At 43.6% G+C, this 20,664-nt stretch overlaps 1 protein-coding gene across 3 annotated transcripts; it reads left to right on the forward strand.

Annotated features, from left to right (window-relative positions):
* Positions 1-1,423: 1,423 nt before the first annotated feature.
* DDO (D-aspartate oxidase) lies at positions 1,424-20,308 on the forward strand. 3 transcript variants are annotated; one of them, XM_081530612.1, is made up of 6 exons: positions 1,424-1,634; positions 2,203-2,272; positions 5,233-5,408; positions 10,179-10,287; positions 12,101-12,277; positions 18,872-20,308. In XM_081530612.1, exons 3-6 carry the CDS (start codon positions 5,237-5,239, stop codon positions 19,437-19,439), a joined length of 1,026 nt encoding a protein of 341 aa, XP_081386738.1. In that variant the 5' UTR covers positions 1,424-1,634; positions 2,203-2,272; positions 5,233-5,236; the 3' UTR covers positions 19,440-20,308. The 3 variants fall into 3 exon arrangements, with proteins under 3 accessions (XP_081386738.1, XP_081386737.1, XP_081386736.1); XM_081530611.1 differs by lacking the exon at positions 2,203-2,272; XM_081530610.1 differs by lacking the exons at positions 1,424-1,634; positions 2,203-2,272 and adding an exon at positions 3,142-3,219.
* Positions 20,309-20,664: the final 356 nt, after the last annotated feature.

Here is a 20,664-nt window from a genome sequence, read left to right on the forward strand (position 1 = left end):
GAGCGAGAGCAGGTGTTTTGTTGCCCCTTCTTATAAGGGTACTAATCCCCACTCTCATTACCTCATTGAATTCCACATTTAGTCCATAATACTCATGTGTGTGTTTGGTGTGTGCACGCGAAGTCGCTTCAGTCATGTCCAACTCTGCGTCCCTATGGAGTAGCCCCACCAGGCTCCTCTGTCCATGGGATTCTCCAGGCAAGAATACTGGAGTGGGTTGCCATTTCCTTCTCCAGGAGATTTTCCTGACCGAGGGATTGAACCTGCATCTCCTGCATTGCAGACAGGTTCTTTACCCACTAAACTGGGAAGCCTGCAGGGAAGATTTGCTGTGAGGCTAATAAAGCACAAATTTCAGACTTACTTCCCTCACTTGCACAGGCTCTTAAGAAAGACCTTAGCAATCATTTGGCCATAAATCTTGGTAAATTTTATAAATTTTGCAAAAGTAATATATAGTCACTGCAATCAGTGAAGACTGCCATCTCTTTCCACTCTTTTCCTTCTGTAACAGGTCACCTGTATCAGATGGCATCAAAGTGGTCACAGACATTTTTTTCTTTAATGATTTTTTGTATAGACATAAAAGAGAGCTTTTAAAACTGTTGAACTTCAGACCCCCCCAAAAGCTGAATCTGTCCTCCTCCCCCCACCCCTCCAATCTCTGTTAAAAGCTATGTTGTTAAGTGTAAGTTCATATTAAAAATATACTCTGAATGTATTCAATTGAACGGTCACTTCTGAGGGACTGACTTGTCCCCTTTTGGTCACTCTTATCAAGTATTTACTTACCACATACTCAATACAAAGAGTTCATTCTGTAAAATGGCAATATGCAAAGGGGGGTACTTAGATTCTTGTGGGTGGTTAAGAGAAACTTTTCTTATTTAAGATTATGAATGCTGACTTAGAAACCATAGTAACTATGGCTAACGATGTTTACTCCTCCAACTGAGTGCCTGGGAGTTGTAGGTGTTCATGTCTTATCTGAATTTGCCAGAAGTCGGTAACAGCTGCTCATTTTATCTCTGAAGTCCACACTGCACCAGTATATAATGACAGTTTCTAGTTCCCTAAAGTAACTCCATCCTCTTCATTCATTCCCTGCCTCTCCCTGGGCCCACCTACTCCCTGGATCAAATGCTAGAGATTTTCTTGGATGTGCAGTTAAGTCTTAAAAATCTTATTTATAAGGAAGAAAGAGTTCAATCATGGACTCTGCTTTCCTTCTGTGTCCAAGTCAGAGCTAAGCCAATGTGTCAGAGGCTTGAATCTCCCTAAACTCACCCCTTCCATGCTTTCCTGCCCTAATCTGCAGCCATACAAGGCTGAATCCCTGGTCCCATGAGCCTCACTTCCTCAGTAGCCTCCAAAGAATTCAAGTTCTCTTGGCTTAAAGGCCTTGATTTCCTGGCAAACTAATACACCAGCAAGGCTAACATGTCTCGAGCAGTGAAGGAGGAGCTTGGGGGCAAGGAGGCCCCCAACACACTACACAGATGAAGCTTTGGGGACCTCCAGAGCCCAAAGTAAATTTGGGCTGAAAAACTTGGAGAGGAACGTGAAGCTGACCTCACCTACAGTCTCAGGGAGATCACATAAACTCCTGGACCTCAGCCCTTTGGCATCCACAGGTCTGTTCTCTATGTCTGTGAGTCTATTTCTGTTCTGTAGATAAGTTCATTTGTGTCATGCTTTAGATTCCACACATAAGTTATATTGTATGATGTTTGTCTTTTTCTGACTTACTTCGTTTAGTATGATAATCTCTAGGTCCAGCCATGTTGCTGCAAATGGTGTTGTTTCATTCTTATTTTGGCTGAGTGGTATTCCTTTGTATATATGTACTGCATCTTCTTTATTCATCCCTCTGTCGCTGGACATTTAGGTTGCTTCCCTGTCGTGGCTATTGAAAATAGTGCTGCTATGAATACAGGGGTGAATGTATCTCTTTAAATTATAGTTTGTCTGGATATATGCCCAGGAGTGGGATTGCTGGATCATAAGGCAACTCTACTCTTGGTGTTTAGAGGCACTGCCATACTGTTCTCCCTAGTGGCTGCACCAATTTACATTCTTGTCAATAGTGTAGGAGGGTTCCCCTTTTCCCACACCCTCTCCAGCATTTGTTATTTGTAGAAGGAATTTTACACATCTTAATTCAGCAGGTGCTCAAAAAATTTATTTCATTCCTGATTTCAGATGGAGAAACTGAAACTCAGAAGTAAGGTGGCTTGTTCAAGGTAAAACAGACAGGTCTCCTGATACCAAAGTACGTGCTTTCGTTAAGAATTTGAGCCTTGGAATCTAACACTCATATGAAATTTTGCCACTAAAGAGACTTTGGGCTTGTCCTTAGTCTTTTGGAGCCTCTATTTGCTCATCTATGGAATGGGAGTAATATTAATAATAATAGTACCTACCTCATAGGCTGGTTGTGTTACATGGTGTCATGCATGTGTCTGGCACAGGGTTAGTGCTAAATACATATTAGTTACAATATTATTATCACTATTTTGATACTTCAAACTGCTTCCCTGTAAACAAACCTGTTGACTGTAAAGTGTCTACTGCACGTGGACACTCAGCAAATATTTGAATACATGGGCAAAAAGAATCATTTGATTCTTATCCTAGGTTACCTTGTGAATCATTTTTCCAGCTGCAATCAGGTCATCAACTTAATGATCAACAAACATTATTCTGCCTTCACGCCGCCCCCCCGACAACTCCCCCCTGCACCAGCTGACCCAGCAGAGCCAGGCACCAGCAGGAGAGGGCAGCCAATACTGGGCAGCAAAGGGGGAAAACAGTGTCTGCTTTTGGTCGGGACTTGCTGGAATTTGGACAGGTTCACCCCTTATTTACCATGCTTACAAATCAGCTGGAGAAATACCAGATTTGTGGCAAGGCAGACGGTTTGTAAACTAGAAAGAGAAGGGCTGCCAAGCGTGGACCGGCTTCCGGGGGACCGGCAGAGCTGCAGTTCCACGGGCGAGAGGAGGTCAATCGCTCATTTCTCTGGAGGATAAGTGACAGAGACACAGGCGAATGGGCCAATGGAGGTTAAGCATAGAGGGAATGTCCTTAATAAACTCCCCAATGGGAAGCAGTTTTGCTTTTCCTGGCCCTCAGGGCACTAGACCAGCCTTTAGCTGGGAAAACAAGTGCTGGTGCCAGAGCCTTCTGTGGTTTCCAAGGCTGCTTTTTCAGAGACAGGTACTTGAATCCTCCCTGCTTTCGGCTCAGGGGTGGTTCTGGACCTACTCCATGAGTTTGGGGTATGTCTCTGTGGGGTCAGGTGACAGTGATTTACAGGTCACTGGGCCAGAAAGTACCTACCTTGCTGGGTCATTTTTTCTTTCCTGGTAGCTAGATATTCTCAGCCACGGGTTACTTTCCCTGTCAATTTATTTGAGCTATTTTGAGAAAGTTTCTGGGAAGGGGAGGCCATTGTGAAATAGGAAAGCCAGTAAGAGGACAGGTGTCTGCCTTCTGCTTCTGGGGGAGATGCACAGGGCCACGCTCCAAAAGCTTGCCCCCCCCACATTGGTCTGCTGCCTCCCTGGGACACTTCCCATCTCTTCCCTCTGCCCTGGCAATCCTGTTCTTTCTCAGCTAGCCAGCCCACTGGCTGAGGAAACCATATACGGCCTGAGAAACCAAAATAACATGCACTAAACCACATTGAAAGACTCTGAAATATCTCAGTGCCGGAGACCTTCAGAGAGAGAAGCGAGCACTGACTGCCTTTGCCGTGCTCACAGTGAAGGGACCGGCCTGCCCCCATCCCCCCCAACCACCCCCAAGAAAAGGTGAATTTTATGTGTAGGTGGCCATGATTTGTACCACATGACCTGATGCCCTGGGTATTGCTGATTGGATAAGGATGGACAATCGTGCCAAGGACAGATTTAGAGGCTCTCTCAGCCCGATAAACTGGGCTGGGCCTAGAGCTTTGTTTAATAGGGATGATGATGACCAACTGAACTAATTGCGTTTTTTTCTCTCTGGAGGTTCTACCTGAGACCTATTAGGGGAAGCTAGCAGGAACCAGAAGTGGTAAGATAAGAAGGGAAGCATAGAGGGGCAAGCAGGGAAGCATAGGGGGACTCGGGAGCTGACAACGGACAGGGTTCAGTGGACTCCTGCTGCTCAGAGGCGAGGGGATGGAAGAGCTTTGAGCTCTCATCAATCCTCTGGTTTCTACCCTGGGAAGACAATCTCAGGATGCCCAGCCTCGGATCTGGATGTCTGTCTCTTGCATTTGCATATGGATTCTCAGAAGTCTCCTTTATGAGACAACCTCAGTGCAGCCCTTATTTTACCACCTGCAACAGCTAATAAAGAACTCACGTGGCCTGGCTTAGAGATGAGGGAGTTGAGGCGAGGAGCCCATGGTTGTGCCCCCGGTTATAGAATCAGAACTCAAATCTGTGAAGGAATCCAGGCTCCTTATTTAGGAAGCCTGCTCTTAGAGGGTGAGGTTTGAGGACTGGAATGTTGGGGAGAGTAGATGGTTGGGGTGTGGGTAAGTGGAGTTGGTTTCCAGTTAAGAGTGAAGAGCAGGAGAGGAGATGCTGGGTTTGATGGTTCAGACCTTGTGTCACATCGTTACAATTAAAAAGCAGTTTGTAAACAGTAAGAGCTGAGTTCTAAATTGCCTGTGAGCCATGCCCTCTCAGTGGCTGCTCCTCAGGAGGTCTCTGGGAGCAGACGCAGCAGTCCTGCTGCTTTCGTCCACCTCACTGACTTCACCAAACTTCCCTTGGCCGTGCCCACAGGGAAGGTGGTTTAGGAATGAGTAGAAATCTCCTCCCAAATGCAGACCTACTTGCCTGTCCTGTGTTCTCAAGGCAACTCCAGGCTGGTTTGGGGATAATGTCTAAACTCCATGGAGACCTTCTTGCCCTCACTTTTAATGAGAAGAGAGCTCACAGGAGCTTTCTTTATCCCATGAGAAATGCTGGCAGGAAAGGTCAGGTTTGAAGAGGCTGTGGACCTAGGGAAAGAACCTTCAGGGCCAAACTTTGTTCTGGACGGAATAATTCTTTTTTTTCTTTTTTGGCCATGCTGCATGGCTTGCAGTGTCTTAGCTCCACAACCAGGAATTGAACCCACGTCCTCAGCAAGGAAAATATGGAATCCTAACCACTGGACAATCAGGGAATTCCCAAGGATGGACTAATTCATAAAACAAGGTTTTGCAGCTCATATTTTGCCTCCTCACAGGCCCATGGATACAGTACGGATTGCAATTGTGGGGGCTGGCGTGATGGGGCTTTCTACTGCTGTGTGCATTTCCAAAATGGTCCCAGGATGCTCCATTACAGTCATTTCAGACAAATTCACTCCTGAGACCACGAGTGATGTGGCAGCCGGAATGCTTATTCCTCCTACTTATCCAGGTGAGAGAGGGATTTTTGCTCCTCTGTCAGATGTGATAGATGTGAGATAGAATGGTGTTGTTGTTGGTGGACTGCTGTTGACAAAGACAGCTGGACGTGCATGTAAGTGTAATGTGTGTCTTTGACATTGTTGGTTCATCTGTTAGGAAAGATTCAGTTATGTGGTAGGACAGAAAGAACCTCCAAATCTTAGCAGCTTAAAAAGCAAAGGTTTATTTTTCGCTCATACTATATGTGGATTGAATATCAGCAAGGGTTCTGTTCAGTACCCAGGGGCCTAAGCTGATGAAGCAGCCACAGTCTTGAAAGTGGTCAATGCCTGTAGGTGGGTGGATGAGAGCTCTGGGGCTCCTGCCTTAGCAATTAAAGGCTCTGACCAGGAAGCAACATTCATCACTTACGATGACAGCTCATTGGCCAGTGCTAATCACAAGCTCCCACTCTTCAGAAGGAAGCCTGGAAGTACAAACAATTCTATAAGGCTCCTAGAAGGCAGACAGACAGAAGTATTTGGTGAACAGCACTAATGGCTACCACAATTGGTAACTCTAAATCTTTCCACTGATAATAGTAATGACCATCAAGTCAGAAAATACTTGTAATAGGACTAACATTATCCTCAATTCTAAGCCAGTATAAAAAAAATTGGTCAATATGTATTCAGTACCAAAAATGCATTAATTTTTAAAAACACGTCCACTCATCTTTTCCATTTTGAATTCTTCATAAGAAATGGGAGCAGGAGGAAACAGAATTTAATAGGAAACCAAATCACTTTGTAACTAATGAAGTTTATACCCACTGTCTCCATTTCCTCATTTCCACTCTCTTTTCTCCCCTTTATTTTTTGTTTTTGTTTTTGCGTCAAAGTTATACAAGCACATAGTCTAAGTAGCCAAATGTTTATAAATTATTACCACCCGCCACCCCACCCCAACTGCCCCAGCAATCTGGACTATGGATTGCCATGTCCATTTAATCCAGAAACTTGTGTCTCCAGTTCAAGGTACAGTCTCTGAGTTACCCAACTTCTGATTCCTCCCTGCTGCTGTCTCTGCCTCTCTTTCTGGAATTGCTGTTATACTGGGCCTCCTGGTCGGATCCTCCCATACTCTTAGCTTTTTTCTCTTCCTATTTCTCTTCCTCTTTTTATTTACTTTCTGGGATATTTTTCTCAATTTTTTCTTTTCCCTTGCTGTTGGATTTATTATTTCTCCTATAGCATTTTAATATTCCAAAGCTCTTTTTTCAGTCTCTAAATTTCCCTGTGTTCTAACATACTATTTATGTTGTATGGTTGCCATCTTATCTTTCTGAAGACACCAGTAATGGTTTTAAAATTTTCTTCTCCCTGCACAGTTTCTGTTGTCTCCAAGTTGCTTTTTATTTGATGTGCTCATTTTTCATGTTACAGGTTTTCCTTGGCTTTGTGATCATCTTTACCTGTCTGTTGACATTTAGGAGCAGGGTCCTGATAGGAGTTTCTGAGCCTTGTGTAGCACTTGTTATCTTGAGACTCATTGCACTGAGATGGGGAAGCGGTTTGGTTGGGGAAGCTCTGATGTCATTGTATTTAGTCTTTATTCTTGGGTAGGTCATGTTCCCCAGAGAAGAGGCTTTCTGTCCCCTAGCTGGGGTGGGTGAAGGCCTGGCTGGCAGCATTCTAGAAGGAGGAAGAGGAGCGGTCTGGGGTCTTAGCATCCAATTTGCATGTGTTCCCTTAACACTCTTGTTTTTACTATGGTATCCTGACCTTTGACTGTGCTTGGGGTTTCCTACCCACAAGATCCCCCTGTTTCACCTAACAGAGAATAAACCCATCTTCTGCCAGGGTAGGAAGGGCTGTGGCCTCAGCACTGCTATCCAGGAACTTGGCTTTTTCAGCAGCAGGTGCTGGTGTACCTCCTAGGAGTTGCCTTGCAGGAAACAAGCACAGGAGCCTGGTGTGTGTACAGAATGCTATTTCACTTTGGACACCTTTCTTGTGACCAGAGTCCTGGTATCCATTTCCCAGGCATTTCCTTGCCTGCATCAGGCCCAGGTGAGTGGTGAGAAGGCTGCCCAATAATCATGGAGTCATCTTCAAAGAAGGAGGGTCACCTGGGAGTTCATTCAGTCCGTGGAGGCCCAGCTTACCCTTTGACTGGGTGGTCAGGGCTCCTGGATCAGGGTCTTTCTCTCTAGTGCTGCCGATAGACTTTGGTTTTCTCCCTGAGCTTCTTTTGGGCCAGTCCTAGTGATGTCAATACCATATGGAGACCATCTTGTTCCATAGGGTTTTTATAAAGATTAAATAAGTTAATACTTGTAAAGCATTTAGAACAGTGCTGGGACACAGTAAGTGCTATGTTGACATTTTCTTTTTTAAAATTAACTAATTTATTTTAATTGGAGGCTAGTTACTTTACAATATTGTGGTGGTTTTTGCCATACATTGACATGAATCAGTCATGGGGGAACATGTGTCCCCCCCATCCTGAACCCATCTCTCTCTCCCCTCCCCCCTCCCTCCTCCCGACCCCATCTCTCTAGGTTGTCCCAGAGCACCAGCTTTGAGTGCCCTGCTTCATGCATCAAGCTTGTACTGGTCATCTATTTTACATATGGTGATATATATGTTTCAATGCTGTTCTCTCAAACCATCCCACCCTCGCCTTCTCCTACAGAGTCCAAAAGTCTGTTCTTTACATCTGTGTCTCTTTTGCTGTCTTGCATATAGTGCCGTCATTACCATCTTTCTAAATTCCATTCATATGCATTAATATACTGTATTGGTGATTTTCTTTCTGACTTACTTCACTCTGTATAATAGGCTCCAATTTCATTTACCTCATTAGAATTGACTCAAATGTGTTCTTTTTAATAGCTGAGTAATATTCCATTATGTATATGTACCACAACTTTCTTATCCATTCATCTGCCGATGGACATCTAGGTTGCTTCCATGTCCTAGCTATTGTAAATAGTGCTTCAGTGAACATTGGCGTATACGTGTCTCTTTCAATTCTGGTTTCCTCAGTGTGTCTGCCCAGCAGTGGGATTTCTGGGTCATATGGCAGTTCTATTTCCAGTTTTTTAAGGAATCTCCATGCTGTTCTCCATAGTGGCTGTACTAGTTTGCATTCCCACCAACAGTGTAAGAGGGTTCCCTTTTCTCCACACCCTCTCCAGCATTTATTGTCTGTAGACTTTTTGATGGCAGTCATTCTGTATGTTGACATTTTCTGCTGTTACTATTGCTAGTCTGGCTACAGTTTTCTTTTACCAGCACCTGAACATGAATTAGGTCACCAGATTTGCTTTACTCACCATTGAACTTGGATTGTCTGTTCTTTTGAGATGACTTTTGCAATGTGTGAGTAGCAGTCACTATTTTGGGTCTTCAAGTTTGGCGTGGGAAAGGAGGGTACATTTCAATATATTCTCAGGCACTGGCTTAGATTGTTTGGGTGTAATCCATATGAGGTCTAATTCAGTTCTTTGTGGCTTATTTTTTTATTTTCTCCTTATTTCTGAACCAGTTGATCCAGTCTGCAGTTTTGAGAATGCATTCACATGGGCACTTGTTTAAAGGCAATAGCAGAGATCCACTAGTAAAGAAACATTTCCTGGCTCCTGAACAAGTGAATTGCTTTAAAGCCTACTAAGGAAATGCCCCCATTCACTTGGAAGCAGGATGCCTCCAGGGGCTTTTCATCTCTACTTTCAGTGAGCTCTAGGGACTTCTCTCCAAGCAAAGCTGACCCAGGATCCCCTCTGCTCTGCTCCCCCATCTGCCCTGTGGCTTCCCCACATTTCAGCCCCTCAGGATTACTGTTCCTCAGTCCCTGTCCTGACCCTGGACTCTCTTTCATGACCCTCCCACAGGGATCAGATGGCCAAATACTCCATCCATAGATTTGTCTACGCTTCTGGGTCAAGCTTGCTCTCTGTGCCTACACTGGGCACTATTATTTTGAGGCTTGAACCCTGATCCTGATTTCCTCCCTGGCAGGCCTGGAACCCTTCCAGAAGCTGTGTCCAGGTCCAATCCCTTGTGCAGTGGCAAGGATGCCTGGAGGATAGGGGACACTGGTCCATAGGACTCTGACAGAGAGGGAGTTCCTAGCATGGTCCCTGTACACCCCTGGTGACCCCAGGAATGCTGCTCCAAGCTGGTCTGTGATTCCATGGAGTGGAAGGGGATGGAGGTATTGGCAGCCTTGGATGGGGCTGTAGGGATCTCAGTTTCACAATGCAGGCCTCCTTTCCTTATATCAGGAGGGTAAGCAACCTGGGTTTCCCACTCATATGCCTTCTGTTCTTCGACCTGGTTGACCTGGGCCCCAGAGATCTCGCCTTGTCTCCTGCTGTGTTTTCAGCTTTCAGGAAAGAGACCCTGGGTTATTTCTCTCATCGTCTCAACTGTGTAGCCAGCTGCTTGCCTCAGCCAGATCAGCTAACTTGGCTCAGGTTGGTTATGGACATTTCTAGGGCCTCTGGAATACGCTGAGTGCCAAAGACCCCTTTGCAGGTGGCCTGTGTGTTAGATTTTGCCCTCATTGGTTGATTTTCCCTCTGCTGATTAGTCATTATATGGACTGACTCTGATAGAGCATGTCAACATTCAAAACTTCAGTCATCGTTCACCACGATGTGGTTGGTACTTTATATAAATGTTTCTCCCTGCCTTTTTAGTTTTTGCCAATTTGTAGGAAGAAGCTTCTCTGAAGTACAGTCATTGTCATAATTTCCCTTTTTGTTCTGCTTTGCTTTTCTCCACCATCACAGACACACCCATTCAGAAGCAGAAGCAGTGGTTCAAAGAGACCTTTGATCACCTGTTTGCAATAGTCAATTCTGCAGAAGCTGAAGATGCTGGTGTTATTCTGGTGTCTGGGTAAGAGAGGAAATAAGAAGTTATTTTGGAATTTAGAATGATCTTAACATACTTTAGAGTTCAACAGAAAATATTACTGAGTACCTGCTGTGAGCATGGGGTAAACGTCTGAGACATAGAGGTAGACTTATCTGACGGGGAGTAGGCAACATGGGTCTGGATCTGGTTTTGGAGTTAAGGAGAGAGAAGAGGGCTGGAGATGTAGCCTTCTAAGTGTTTAGCCTGTAGATGAAAAGAGGGAAGTGGGTGATCTAGTCCAGGAGAGTGTGCAGAATGAGACAGAAAGAAAGCCTGGTATTGAGACCTGCAGCAAACAATCTTTACATCTTCCACAGGACCTGTGTTGAATGAATCACTTAGAGATATAAATTCCAGTACCTTAATGACCACACCATTAGCAACCATGTATAGCACTCAAATGATTTTCCTTGCTATTTTAGACCAGCCATGCTTTACAACATTTATTCCTATTGATGTAAAGAACCCAATACTTATAAATCCAAAGATATGCCTAGCAGCTATTGGTAGCATGATTATAGGCTTCTTATTAACAGCTGATATCATTCCAGCCTCATCAGATCCAACCATGACTTAAGGATACAGGGTACGACCCAGCAATCCCAGGGTACGACCCAGCAATCCCACTGCTGGGCACTCACACAGAGAAAACCGGAATTGAAAGAGACACATGTACCCCAATGTCTATTGCAGCACTGTTTACAATAGCTAGAACATGGAAGCAACCTAGATGTCTATCGGCAGACGAGTGGATAAGAAAGTTGTGGTACATATACACAATGGAATATTACTCAGTTATTAAAAATAATGCATTTGAATCAGTTCTAATGAGGTAGATGAAACTGGAGCATATTATACAGAGTGAAGTAAGTCAGAAAGAAAATCACCAATACAGTATATTAATGCATATGAATGGAATTTAGAAAGATGGTAAGGATGACTCTACACACGAGACAGTAAAAGAAACACAGATATAAAGAACAGGCTTTTGGACTCTGTGGGAGAAGGCGAGGGTGGGATGATTTGAGAGAATAGCATTGAAACATATATATTACCATATGTGAAATAGATCACCAGTCCAAGTTCGATGCACAAAACAGGGCACTCTAAGCCAGTGCTCTGGGACAACCCAGAGGGATGGGATGGGGAGGGAGGTGGGAGGGGGCTCGGGATGGGGGACACATATACACCCGTGGCTGATTCATGTCAGTGTATGGCAAAAACCACCACAATATTGTAAAGTAATTAGCCTCCAATTAAAAAAAAAAGATACAGGGCTTCACCTGACAAATCCTGGCCTCTCTTATCAAGGACTCAACATGATCATCTACAACTTAACTCATAATTCGCACCCCTGTCTCCTACACTCCTCCAATTGCTTATTCTAACTTATATATTTTGTTTGAAATTGAGGCCAACATTTAAACTTTTGATGATTTGTTTGCAGTTTATGTAAAGAATTATGCAAAACAGAAAAATCTTTTCCCCCAAATACATCATCATAAATAAAGAAAGAAAATCTGGGCAAGAGCATTTTAGAAAAAGAGAATTAAATTCAATCTGTAAAAGACACACAGCTTTTTAAATGTCTTATTCCAATGCCTGCCCTCCCCCTACCCCAAACATTTTAAATTTAGCTACTGAATTATATGAACCTAAGTGAACAGAAGAATAGATTTTTTTTCTCTGTACGGGCATAAGAAGTGTGTTTTTAAAATGCTTTAGAGAATGTCACATGGGTTTTACTAGAAATCATATAAAACTTCAGGAAATTTTTCCACTTAATGTGTTTGAGTTGGCAGATATTTCGGAGTATTCCTACTGAAGAAGTGCCATACTGGGCTGACGTGGTGCTGGGATTTCGAAAGATGACCAAGGATGAGCTAAAGAAATTCCCCCAACATGTGTTTGGTCATGCTTTTACGACACTCAAATGTGAAGGCCCTGCCTACCTCCCGTGGTTGCAGAAAAGGTTGGTCGAAGTGCACTTTACCGCTTCCTTTGTCTGTCCTACTCGCAAATACCTTCATACCTTCTCATAACATAGAGACTGAAGATTCTCTGTTGTCCCTCAGAGCTTCTGTGCACTGTGCCTTGTGCATTAAAGGCTAGGGCTTAGTAAACAGTCTGTGAGACACTGTGTCACAAGGAGTGAGTCACACCCAAGCTAGTAACACATCCATTTTCTGCATCCCTGTGCACCCTGATGCAGGGGTTGGTCCCTCTCTCCCCACCACTAAGACCCCCTCACTGAAACAGAATCTTGGTTTACTCATCTATAAAGTGAGATGTTTGGAGAATATGCTTCCAGCTATAAAATGATAGGATTTACTCTAGTTCTTTAGAGAATCTTAGGCTTATTATACATTATTTTTGAAATTTTTTCTCATTAATGAAAAAGAAAATAACTCCATTATTTTATTTTGTTATTAACAAGGACTTAAAAACTGAGGGCTTATCTAAATTAGGTAATTACTTCCTTACCAAGTTCAGCCCAAATTCCAAGAACTTGTATTTTGGCTTGGTTTTCAGGACTTCCTGTTCCAGTTGGTTAGGAAACACATCAAGGGTATCATTATTTAAGACACATTAATAAATCGCTCTTGTTTAATCTGGAAATTACAAGCATGTTGAGGGTTGTGAAACTTTGGCCCTTTCAGTGCCTAAATCTGTACATTTGGTAGATGCATAGGAATAATGCAAATTATTATATAAAAGTTGGAAAAGTGACTTGGGGTAAGCAGTGGCAACAATGGCTTAATCCCAGATGTAGGATATAAGATAATTATATGGAATAATTAATTCCACAATTCTTTGTTGAGCTTCTGTGTATACCTAGCACTGTACTAGAGGCTAGTCAATTCTACTGAGGGTGATGGTGTAGGTGTGCGTATGTGTATTGATATACATGTTAATTAACAATTACAGTAACACATATCATGAGTGTTAAATACAAATTTATGAGGGTGGATTGGGAGCACAGAAGAGGGAACCTAAATCTGTTCGGGACATGTTGGGAACATCATGATATATTTTTGTAGCTTTGTAAGTGCTCGTCTAACTTTTACCCCTTAGCAATTTATATGGGAATTTTTTTTTTTTAAGACCAGTTTCATAAAACCTACACTTTTGTGCCTTGTTTGCTGGCCCATAAACACCTGTCTGTATGTGAAATTTAAACCACTGTATAAATGAATATTTAAGCCATCATGTGATGGAGTTACCCATCAGCCAACATTCCAGTTTTCAGGGCATCACCATCTTCTCTGAGTGGCAAGGTTATGTAGTGTTGCACTTTTGTCTTTATAAGAATGCCTAGAAAAAGAACATTGGAAGTGCCAATGCTATTGATATCTAGTTAAGGTATCATTTATCTTATCTTAATAAAATTAAGGGGAAATTATTAGGCAAGCCAGAAGTTGCAGAGCTTTACTGTCAATATATTGGTTCATGGGGTCACAAAGAGTTGGACATGACTGGGCGACTGAACTGAACTGTCAATATATGCACATATATTTTCGGCCACCCTCAGCTAGTTTCACATGAGAATGTATATTACCTGAACAATTTGTTCTGCCTGCTTCTCAAGTATCACCTTCTAGAAAACTGACCCCTTATTTCCATTATAGCTTATTTTCAGGACTAACTGTGGGATCTGAAGGCCTGGGGAAAATCCTGATAGCCTTTCATTAGTTGGAAGCCTGCTGTCAGCATTTTGCTTTACTTAAAATAAAAGTGGTAGTTTGTGCCAGCGGGAGCCACCTCCTGACCGCAATACCATCGGGCCTGGTGACCAGCCAGCTGGGGTTCGTGCCTTGGAGCACGCTGCTTCCTGTCTGGTTTTAGGTGACAGGGTCAAGGAGAAGAGGCCCTAGGGGCTGCTCTTGCCCCAGAGAGTCCTGGGGAGGCCTTTTAAGGTCTATTTGTTTGATACACACCTCGACCATGACAGTGGGTGGGAACATGAGTGCCTCAGGCAGACAGTATGCACTGTCTGCTTCAGGGAAGCCATGAGGAGACCCTTGTCCTAGCTGTCCACCCCCTACCACACTTTGACCCCTCTAGGCCTGTAATACCTCAGACTTCCTCATACCCTGTCCCCCCTGCAGTGAGGGGGCATGCAGGGGCCTCCTCTCTGTAAGCTGAGCTGTCCCCCCTTCCCTCAGGCCCTGGCATCTGACCAGAAGGTCAGTGTGGAGGAGGAGGAGGGTCATACTCGAGGAAGATTTTGTAGGGCTGGGACTCCCCTAAGCCCAAAGCAAGACTCTCAAATCAAGGACCTCAGGCCAAGAAGGAGGCCGGGCCATGTTGTGGTGAGGGTGTGGGATCCTGGGGCTCATTCTGTAGGCTGCCACCCACTCTCCACCACGGGGATGACCCAGCTGGGGAGCCACACAATCCCTGCTTGTTCCTCACGCCCAGGGTCTGTTCTGTTGCCTCCTACACCCCTGCCTCACAATGCGAGTGTTCAGCTTAAAGCATTCTGACTCAAAAACAGGCATTTCACTCAGCAAGCCACACAACAATGCCTCCAATCTAAGCTCTATCCTTCTGAAACAATATTAATTTCTAGGAAAGAAAAAATTGTTCTTAACCACAAATTAGATCTTTAATGTTTTTCAAAGAACAGAAGAAATCACCTCCTCAAAAAAAAAAAAGTATACCCAGTAATACCCAGAACAAACAAACGAACAAACCCCTCTGAAGGTTAATCAGTCATGCAGATCATGTTTTATATCGTTGGCCAGTGGAGTCATATTCTGCTGCTTTGTACTTGCCCTTCCAGGAAATGAATCATAGAGGTAGTACGTCAGCTGAACCTGTCTCTTCTCCAGGCATCCTACCTAAATAAATCATCCCAGCTGGAGCAGGATGGTCCTGTCTTGGGCGGCATTCAGAAAGTGGGTGCCCCATTTCAGTGCTGGGGGCCCTGTAATTTTGGTGCATTGCCTTCTTTCCAGGGGGCCGTGCCTTAATTCCGTAGCCTGGCACTGAGCACAGCACAACACTGAGCTTCTTCCTTCTCTCTCCTCTATGGAGTCTTCTCCGTTACTTTCCCATCTCGCGTCTCCTACAGCTTCTGTTCTGCTTGGCCTGACTGACAGCAGAGCCTACACCACTCCCTTGGCAGATGGACAGAAATGTGGATTGTACGTCAGGCAGGAGCAGGTTGTCTCTGCCTTACAAATGTCCAACTTGCAAAGGTTCCTTCTTGTGCACAGTGGATTCCTGCTTCCCCACATCCAACATACCCTGTGCCCACTAGAGCACAGTCTTCCTTTTCCAGGGCCCTAGAGAATTCCTCCTTCTCCCAGCATTGGCCACTGGCCCCTAACCAGATAAGCCGTGGACAAAAATCGGCCTCAGATACAGGTCTAATGTGAACGTGACCCACAACCCCGCCACCCACCCCCGGCCTTTCTCCCTGGTTATGCAAAGATGAGGTGGGAGGGCACCGGCCATGAAAGTGGAAAATGATGGTGTTTATTTTTTCTGATGATGGCAACAAGGTTAATAGGGAAGAGATGTACTGAAATGGCCTTAGGGACTTCCACTGGGGCTCCAGTTGCTGCCCTAAGACAGTTGCAGGAGGAAAACCCCACCTGCTGGACTGACTAAGGGTGCACGGCTGCTCCCCTCCAGACCACTCTGCCCACAGAAACCTCAGGTCTCTTCCCTAAAGGGACTAGAAACTGCTCTGCCTGAACAGGGCTTAGGTCAGTTAAAACCAGCAAGTTCGTGGCATGGACAAGGCAGAGATTGATCTTCTGAGAAGCGGGAGATAGAATTTATTTCCCACTTGTTGCAGTTTATTTTATTAGAATATGCATTGCAACAGAATGAGTGAGCAGTAGGGATGGTCATTAGATGAGGTTAAAATTTTCAGGTTAAAATTAGACTATATCTGGAGAGAGAGAGTTATATGCTAAATATTTAATTGCTTTGTAAACCTAAAATGCATTTAAAAAATTCTAACTGTGATATTTTAAATATATTAAATATATTATAAATAATATATTTATATTCTTGGCATCAGAATATATATAATATATATCATATCATATATATGATATATAATGTATATTATATATATAATGTATAATGTATAGTATACATATAATGTATAATATATATTATACATATATTAATAGCTACATTGCATTTCTAAGAATAAACAGTGGATTTTTCCCCTGAATCTATATGCATAGCATTATTTGCCAACTGAGATTTTCCATTAGTTTTTTTCTCCTTGTCTTCATACAAATGGACTGAAAATAGTTAATTTTCTGATTGCTGTTAATAAAGTATCCTGCTTCAGGCTTGAAGTAAGGATGCCAATGTGGTACCACTCTCAATCTGTTGCTGCTGCTGCTGCTGCTAAGTCGCTTCAGTAGTGTCCGACTCTGTGCGACCCCATAGACGGCAGCCCACCAGGCTCTACCATCCCTGGGATTCTCCAGGCAAGAACACTGGAGTGGATTGCCATTTCCTTCTCCAATGCATGAGAGTGAAAAGTGAAAGTGAAGTAGCTCAGTCGTGTCCGACTTGTAGCGACCCCATGGACTGCAGCCCACCAGGCTCCTCCGTCCATGGGATTTTCCAGGCAAGAGTACTGGAGTGGGTTGCCATTGCCTTCTCCGAAAATACAGTCATAGAAACACCCAAAAGAATGTTTGGCTAAGTATCTGGGTACCTCCATGGTACAGGCAAGCCAAAACATAGAATTAATCATCATATACCCAAACCAGGATTTCATACTGTCTTCAGTATCACCCAACATTTGTGTCAAGTTCACTAGGTATTGGGTGCTGAGCTGGGTCATAGGTATAGTGAGAAGCATAAGACATTGTCTCTCCTCTTGAGAAATTTTAGTTTATTGGTACGGGTCTCCTAGAATTTGTCGTGTTTCTATCTTGTGAAGCATGTGCGTGCTCAGTCACTCAGTCGTGTCTGACTCTTTGTGACCCCATGCACTGTAGCCCACCTGGCTCTTCTGTCCATGGGATTCTCCAGGCAAGAATACCAGTGCTGGTTGCCTTTCCCTTCTCCAGGGGATCTTCCCAACCCAGGGGTTGAACCTGAGTCTCTTTGTGTTTCCTGCATCGGCAGGCAAAGCTGATTCTTTACCAGCTGAGCCACCAGAGAAAGCCCCTGTGAAGCACTGTCATGCCCATTATTTCATCAGAACTTCACAACCATCTCTGAAGCAGGCAAGGGAGGTGACGCCCCTATAACACAGATAAGGAAACCGAGGATCAGAAAAGTGAGATGAGTTGGCCAAGACCTCAAAGCTAAGCTAATGTGAGGCACCTGGGACCTAAATCCCCTGGTTTCTGATTCTATATCACCTCTCATGTGGAACTTCCTTCATTCTGCCAATACTTACACTTCTGTCTCCCAGCTCCTTTGCCAATCTTGAGGAAAGGCGCTTTGCGTCCAAGCAGTACCATGCACACAGGCATTCAGCCTGCATCTGTTGTACAGAGCTGCTGACAGTCTTCCTCTCATATTACATCTTCTATATTCTACAAGTGACCTACGAATAAGATTGTTATTGTTTCATAGGTACATAGTTTCAGTTTTGCAAGATGAAAAAAGTTCTGGAGTTGGATGATGGTGGTGGTTGCACAACAATGTGAATGTATTAAACTTTATGCCATTGAATTGTACACTTCAAAATGGTCAAAATGGTGAATTTTGTGTTACGTGTATTTTACTACTATTAAAAAAGATCATAGAACCTAGATAAACTATTTCTTTTCATTATTGACGACTTGGTCCGAAAAATCATTACCAACCACAACTGTTACTTAAAGCTGCAAATATTTTGTGTCCCTCTCATGCTGGCACCCCTGTGGGAGATGTAAGTGGGGGACGGTGCACGTGAGCCTAACCATCTTGTTAGGGAGAGGAGGGTATCACAAAGGAACATGCAAGAGTTAATAATATGAGACAAAAATGTTGGAGGCAGTAAATCTAAGGGCTAAATAAGTGGCATAAAACAAAAGTGCTTGGGTTTTTAAAAAAATACATCAGGTTAACCTGATATTTATTTAGCATCTAGAATAATATAGGGCTTCCCACGTGGTGCAGTGGTAAGAACCCGCCTGCCAATGCAAGAAACATGAGTTGGATCCCTGGGTCCGGAAGATCCCCTAGAGTAGGAAATGGCAACCCACTCCTGTATTCCTGCCTGGAAAATTCCTTGGACAGAGGACCCTGGCAGGCTACAGTCCATGGGGTCTCAGAGTAGAACACGACTGAGCACACACGAGCGTGAGAATGATATAGGAACTCCATTAAACATAAAAAGGATGAAGCATATAGTTTGCTTTGTTGAGTTTCTGAAATAGGTTTTTATTTAGGTTCAACTTTAGGAATCTCTGGTTTGCAAGGTTGTGAGGCACTCGATAGAATTTGACCTGCTTGGGCCCTGGAAGTGCTGGAGGTATTTGCTCATTGGACGGTCACCTCAGTTTTGTTTCTGAATTCCTGTCTGTCACTTCTATAAGGGGTTGAGCAGGACACTGGTAAGGCTCGCCTCATGGTCTCTTGTTCTCCTTAGGGTAAAAGCAAGCGGGGGCCTGACACTCACCCGACGAATAGAAGACCTGTGGGAGCTTCACCCGTCCTTTGACATCGTGGTCAACTGTTCAGGCCTTGGAAGCAGGCAGCTTGCAGGAGACTCAAAGATTTTCCCAGTGAGGGGCCAAGTACTCAAAGTCCAGGCTCCCTGGGTGAAGCACTTTATCCGAGATAGCAGTGGGCTGACATATATTTACCCTGGTGTATCCAATGTAACCCTGGGTGGCACTAGGCAAAAAGGAGACTGGAATTTGTCCCCAGATGCAGAAATTAGCAAAGAGATTCTTTCCCGATGCTGTGCCCTCGAGCCTTCTCTCCGTGGAGCCTACGACCTAAGAGAGAAAGTGGGTTTGAGACCCTCTAGGCCAGGCATACGGCTGGAAAAAGAGCTATTAGCCCAGGGCAGCTGGAGGCTGCCTGTGGTCCATCACTATGGCCATGGAAGTGGAGGCATCGCCATGCACTGGGGCACTGCTCTGGAGGCCACCAGGCTGGTGAACGAGTGTGTCCAAGTCCTTAGGACTCCTGCTCCCAAATCAAAGCTGTAGGTGACCCGAAATGATAGCAAATGGCCCCAGAATCTATTAATCAAAATGTAACTTAAGTATCAGAAGAGATTCAAGTAACTTTTCCATTGAATGCAAGTTTAATTGGACATGATTTTGTTTTCAAAATTAGAATTGATGCAATAGGCATCAGTAGACTTAAACCTACTACTGATCTAACAGTACTAGTTAGTACTAGTTATGACATAGGGCATTAAGCTCTATTTTTGTTAAAAAAAACACTTGTTATAAAGATTTCTTTTAGATCTCAGGTCCAAGGATCTATGCTAATTCACATGGATGCAAGAATTTTGATATATTTTTTTGGCTTATAAATCCACAGGAGGAGATAATGTATGGGAAACACTTAACTCACTGTCAGTTGCAGAGCCGCCCATGATGCTCATAGGTTGTAGTCAAGTGAACACTATAATCCTTTAAAATTACACGGCAATATACAATTCAGGCTCATTCCATTTAGTGGAAGACAAAGGATGATTCCTGCTAGTATTAATGGCAACCTCTACTTCCCCTCAGCTGGCAGGTGGCAGAAGATAGTGATGATGTGTTACTTATAGGTGTGGCATCAACTCAATTGCTGTCTGGGGTCAGCCACCTAAGGGGTGTACTTCCCATTACCACAAATGATTGAGAGGTGGCTCATTGGGTGATTGACTTTGCCTAAGCATTTTTGAAGATTGAATTTCATGTGCAGCCAAAGAGCTAATTTGCTAATTAAAATGGAACAATCACTCTGAATGAAATATAACCAAACCTCTTCTGTAAGTTGTTAAAAAGTACTGGGAAGGAGTGGGAGTATGTCTCATGACACAATGACTTTGGAATTACTGAATTAATAAATCTAATCTGGATTCTTGGCTTGGTCTTTAATCTGTTCATGTGTGTTGTGAATACTCATGAGGATTTTTGGCTGAGTGAATGATAAAGGAGATGCTATTCATTAAGATAAGGAAGCTTAGGAGAAATATATGAAAATTTTTTTTTAGTGAGAATAGTCTGTTTCATTTATTTTTTAACACTGGAGAATCTCTAAGTTTGACTATATCTAATTTAAATATAGGGCTTAAATAGTTGTAATAAGAGGTAATGTGTATGGTGTTTATGCTATAGTTATTGTCGAAAAGGTGTATTAAAAGTGTATACATGAGGATCAAAAAATATATGTAATTCTAATTTTAATTTTGGGGGTATATCTCTCATGTTTAGG

Source organism: Giraffa tippelskirchi, chromosome 9 (genome assembly GCF_054371585.1).
Source record: "Giraffa tippelskirchi isolate mGirTip1 chromosome 9, T2T-mGirTip1v1.2.pri, whole genome shotgun sequence".
NCBI classification, from domain to species: Eukaryota; Metazoa; Chordata; class Mammalia; order Artiodactyla; family Giraffidae; genus Giraffa; species Giraffa tippelskirchi.

Bases quoted from the DNA above. Each gene is read 5' to 3' on its own strand.
- DDO (XM_081530612.1), top strand. From the start codon at position 5,237: ATGGATACAGTACGGATTGCAATTGTGGGGGCTGGCGTGATGGGGCTT. The intron at 5,409-10,178 runs GTGAGAGAGGGA...CCACCATCACAG, and splicing joins TATTCCTCCTACTTATCCAG to ACACACCCATTCAGAAGCAG. The intron at 12,278-18,871 runs GTTGGTCGAAGT...TGTTCTCCTTAG, and splicing joins CTCCCGTGGTTGCAGAAAAG to GGTAAAAGCAAGCGGGGGCC.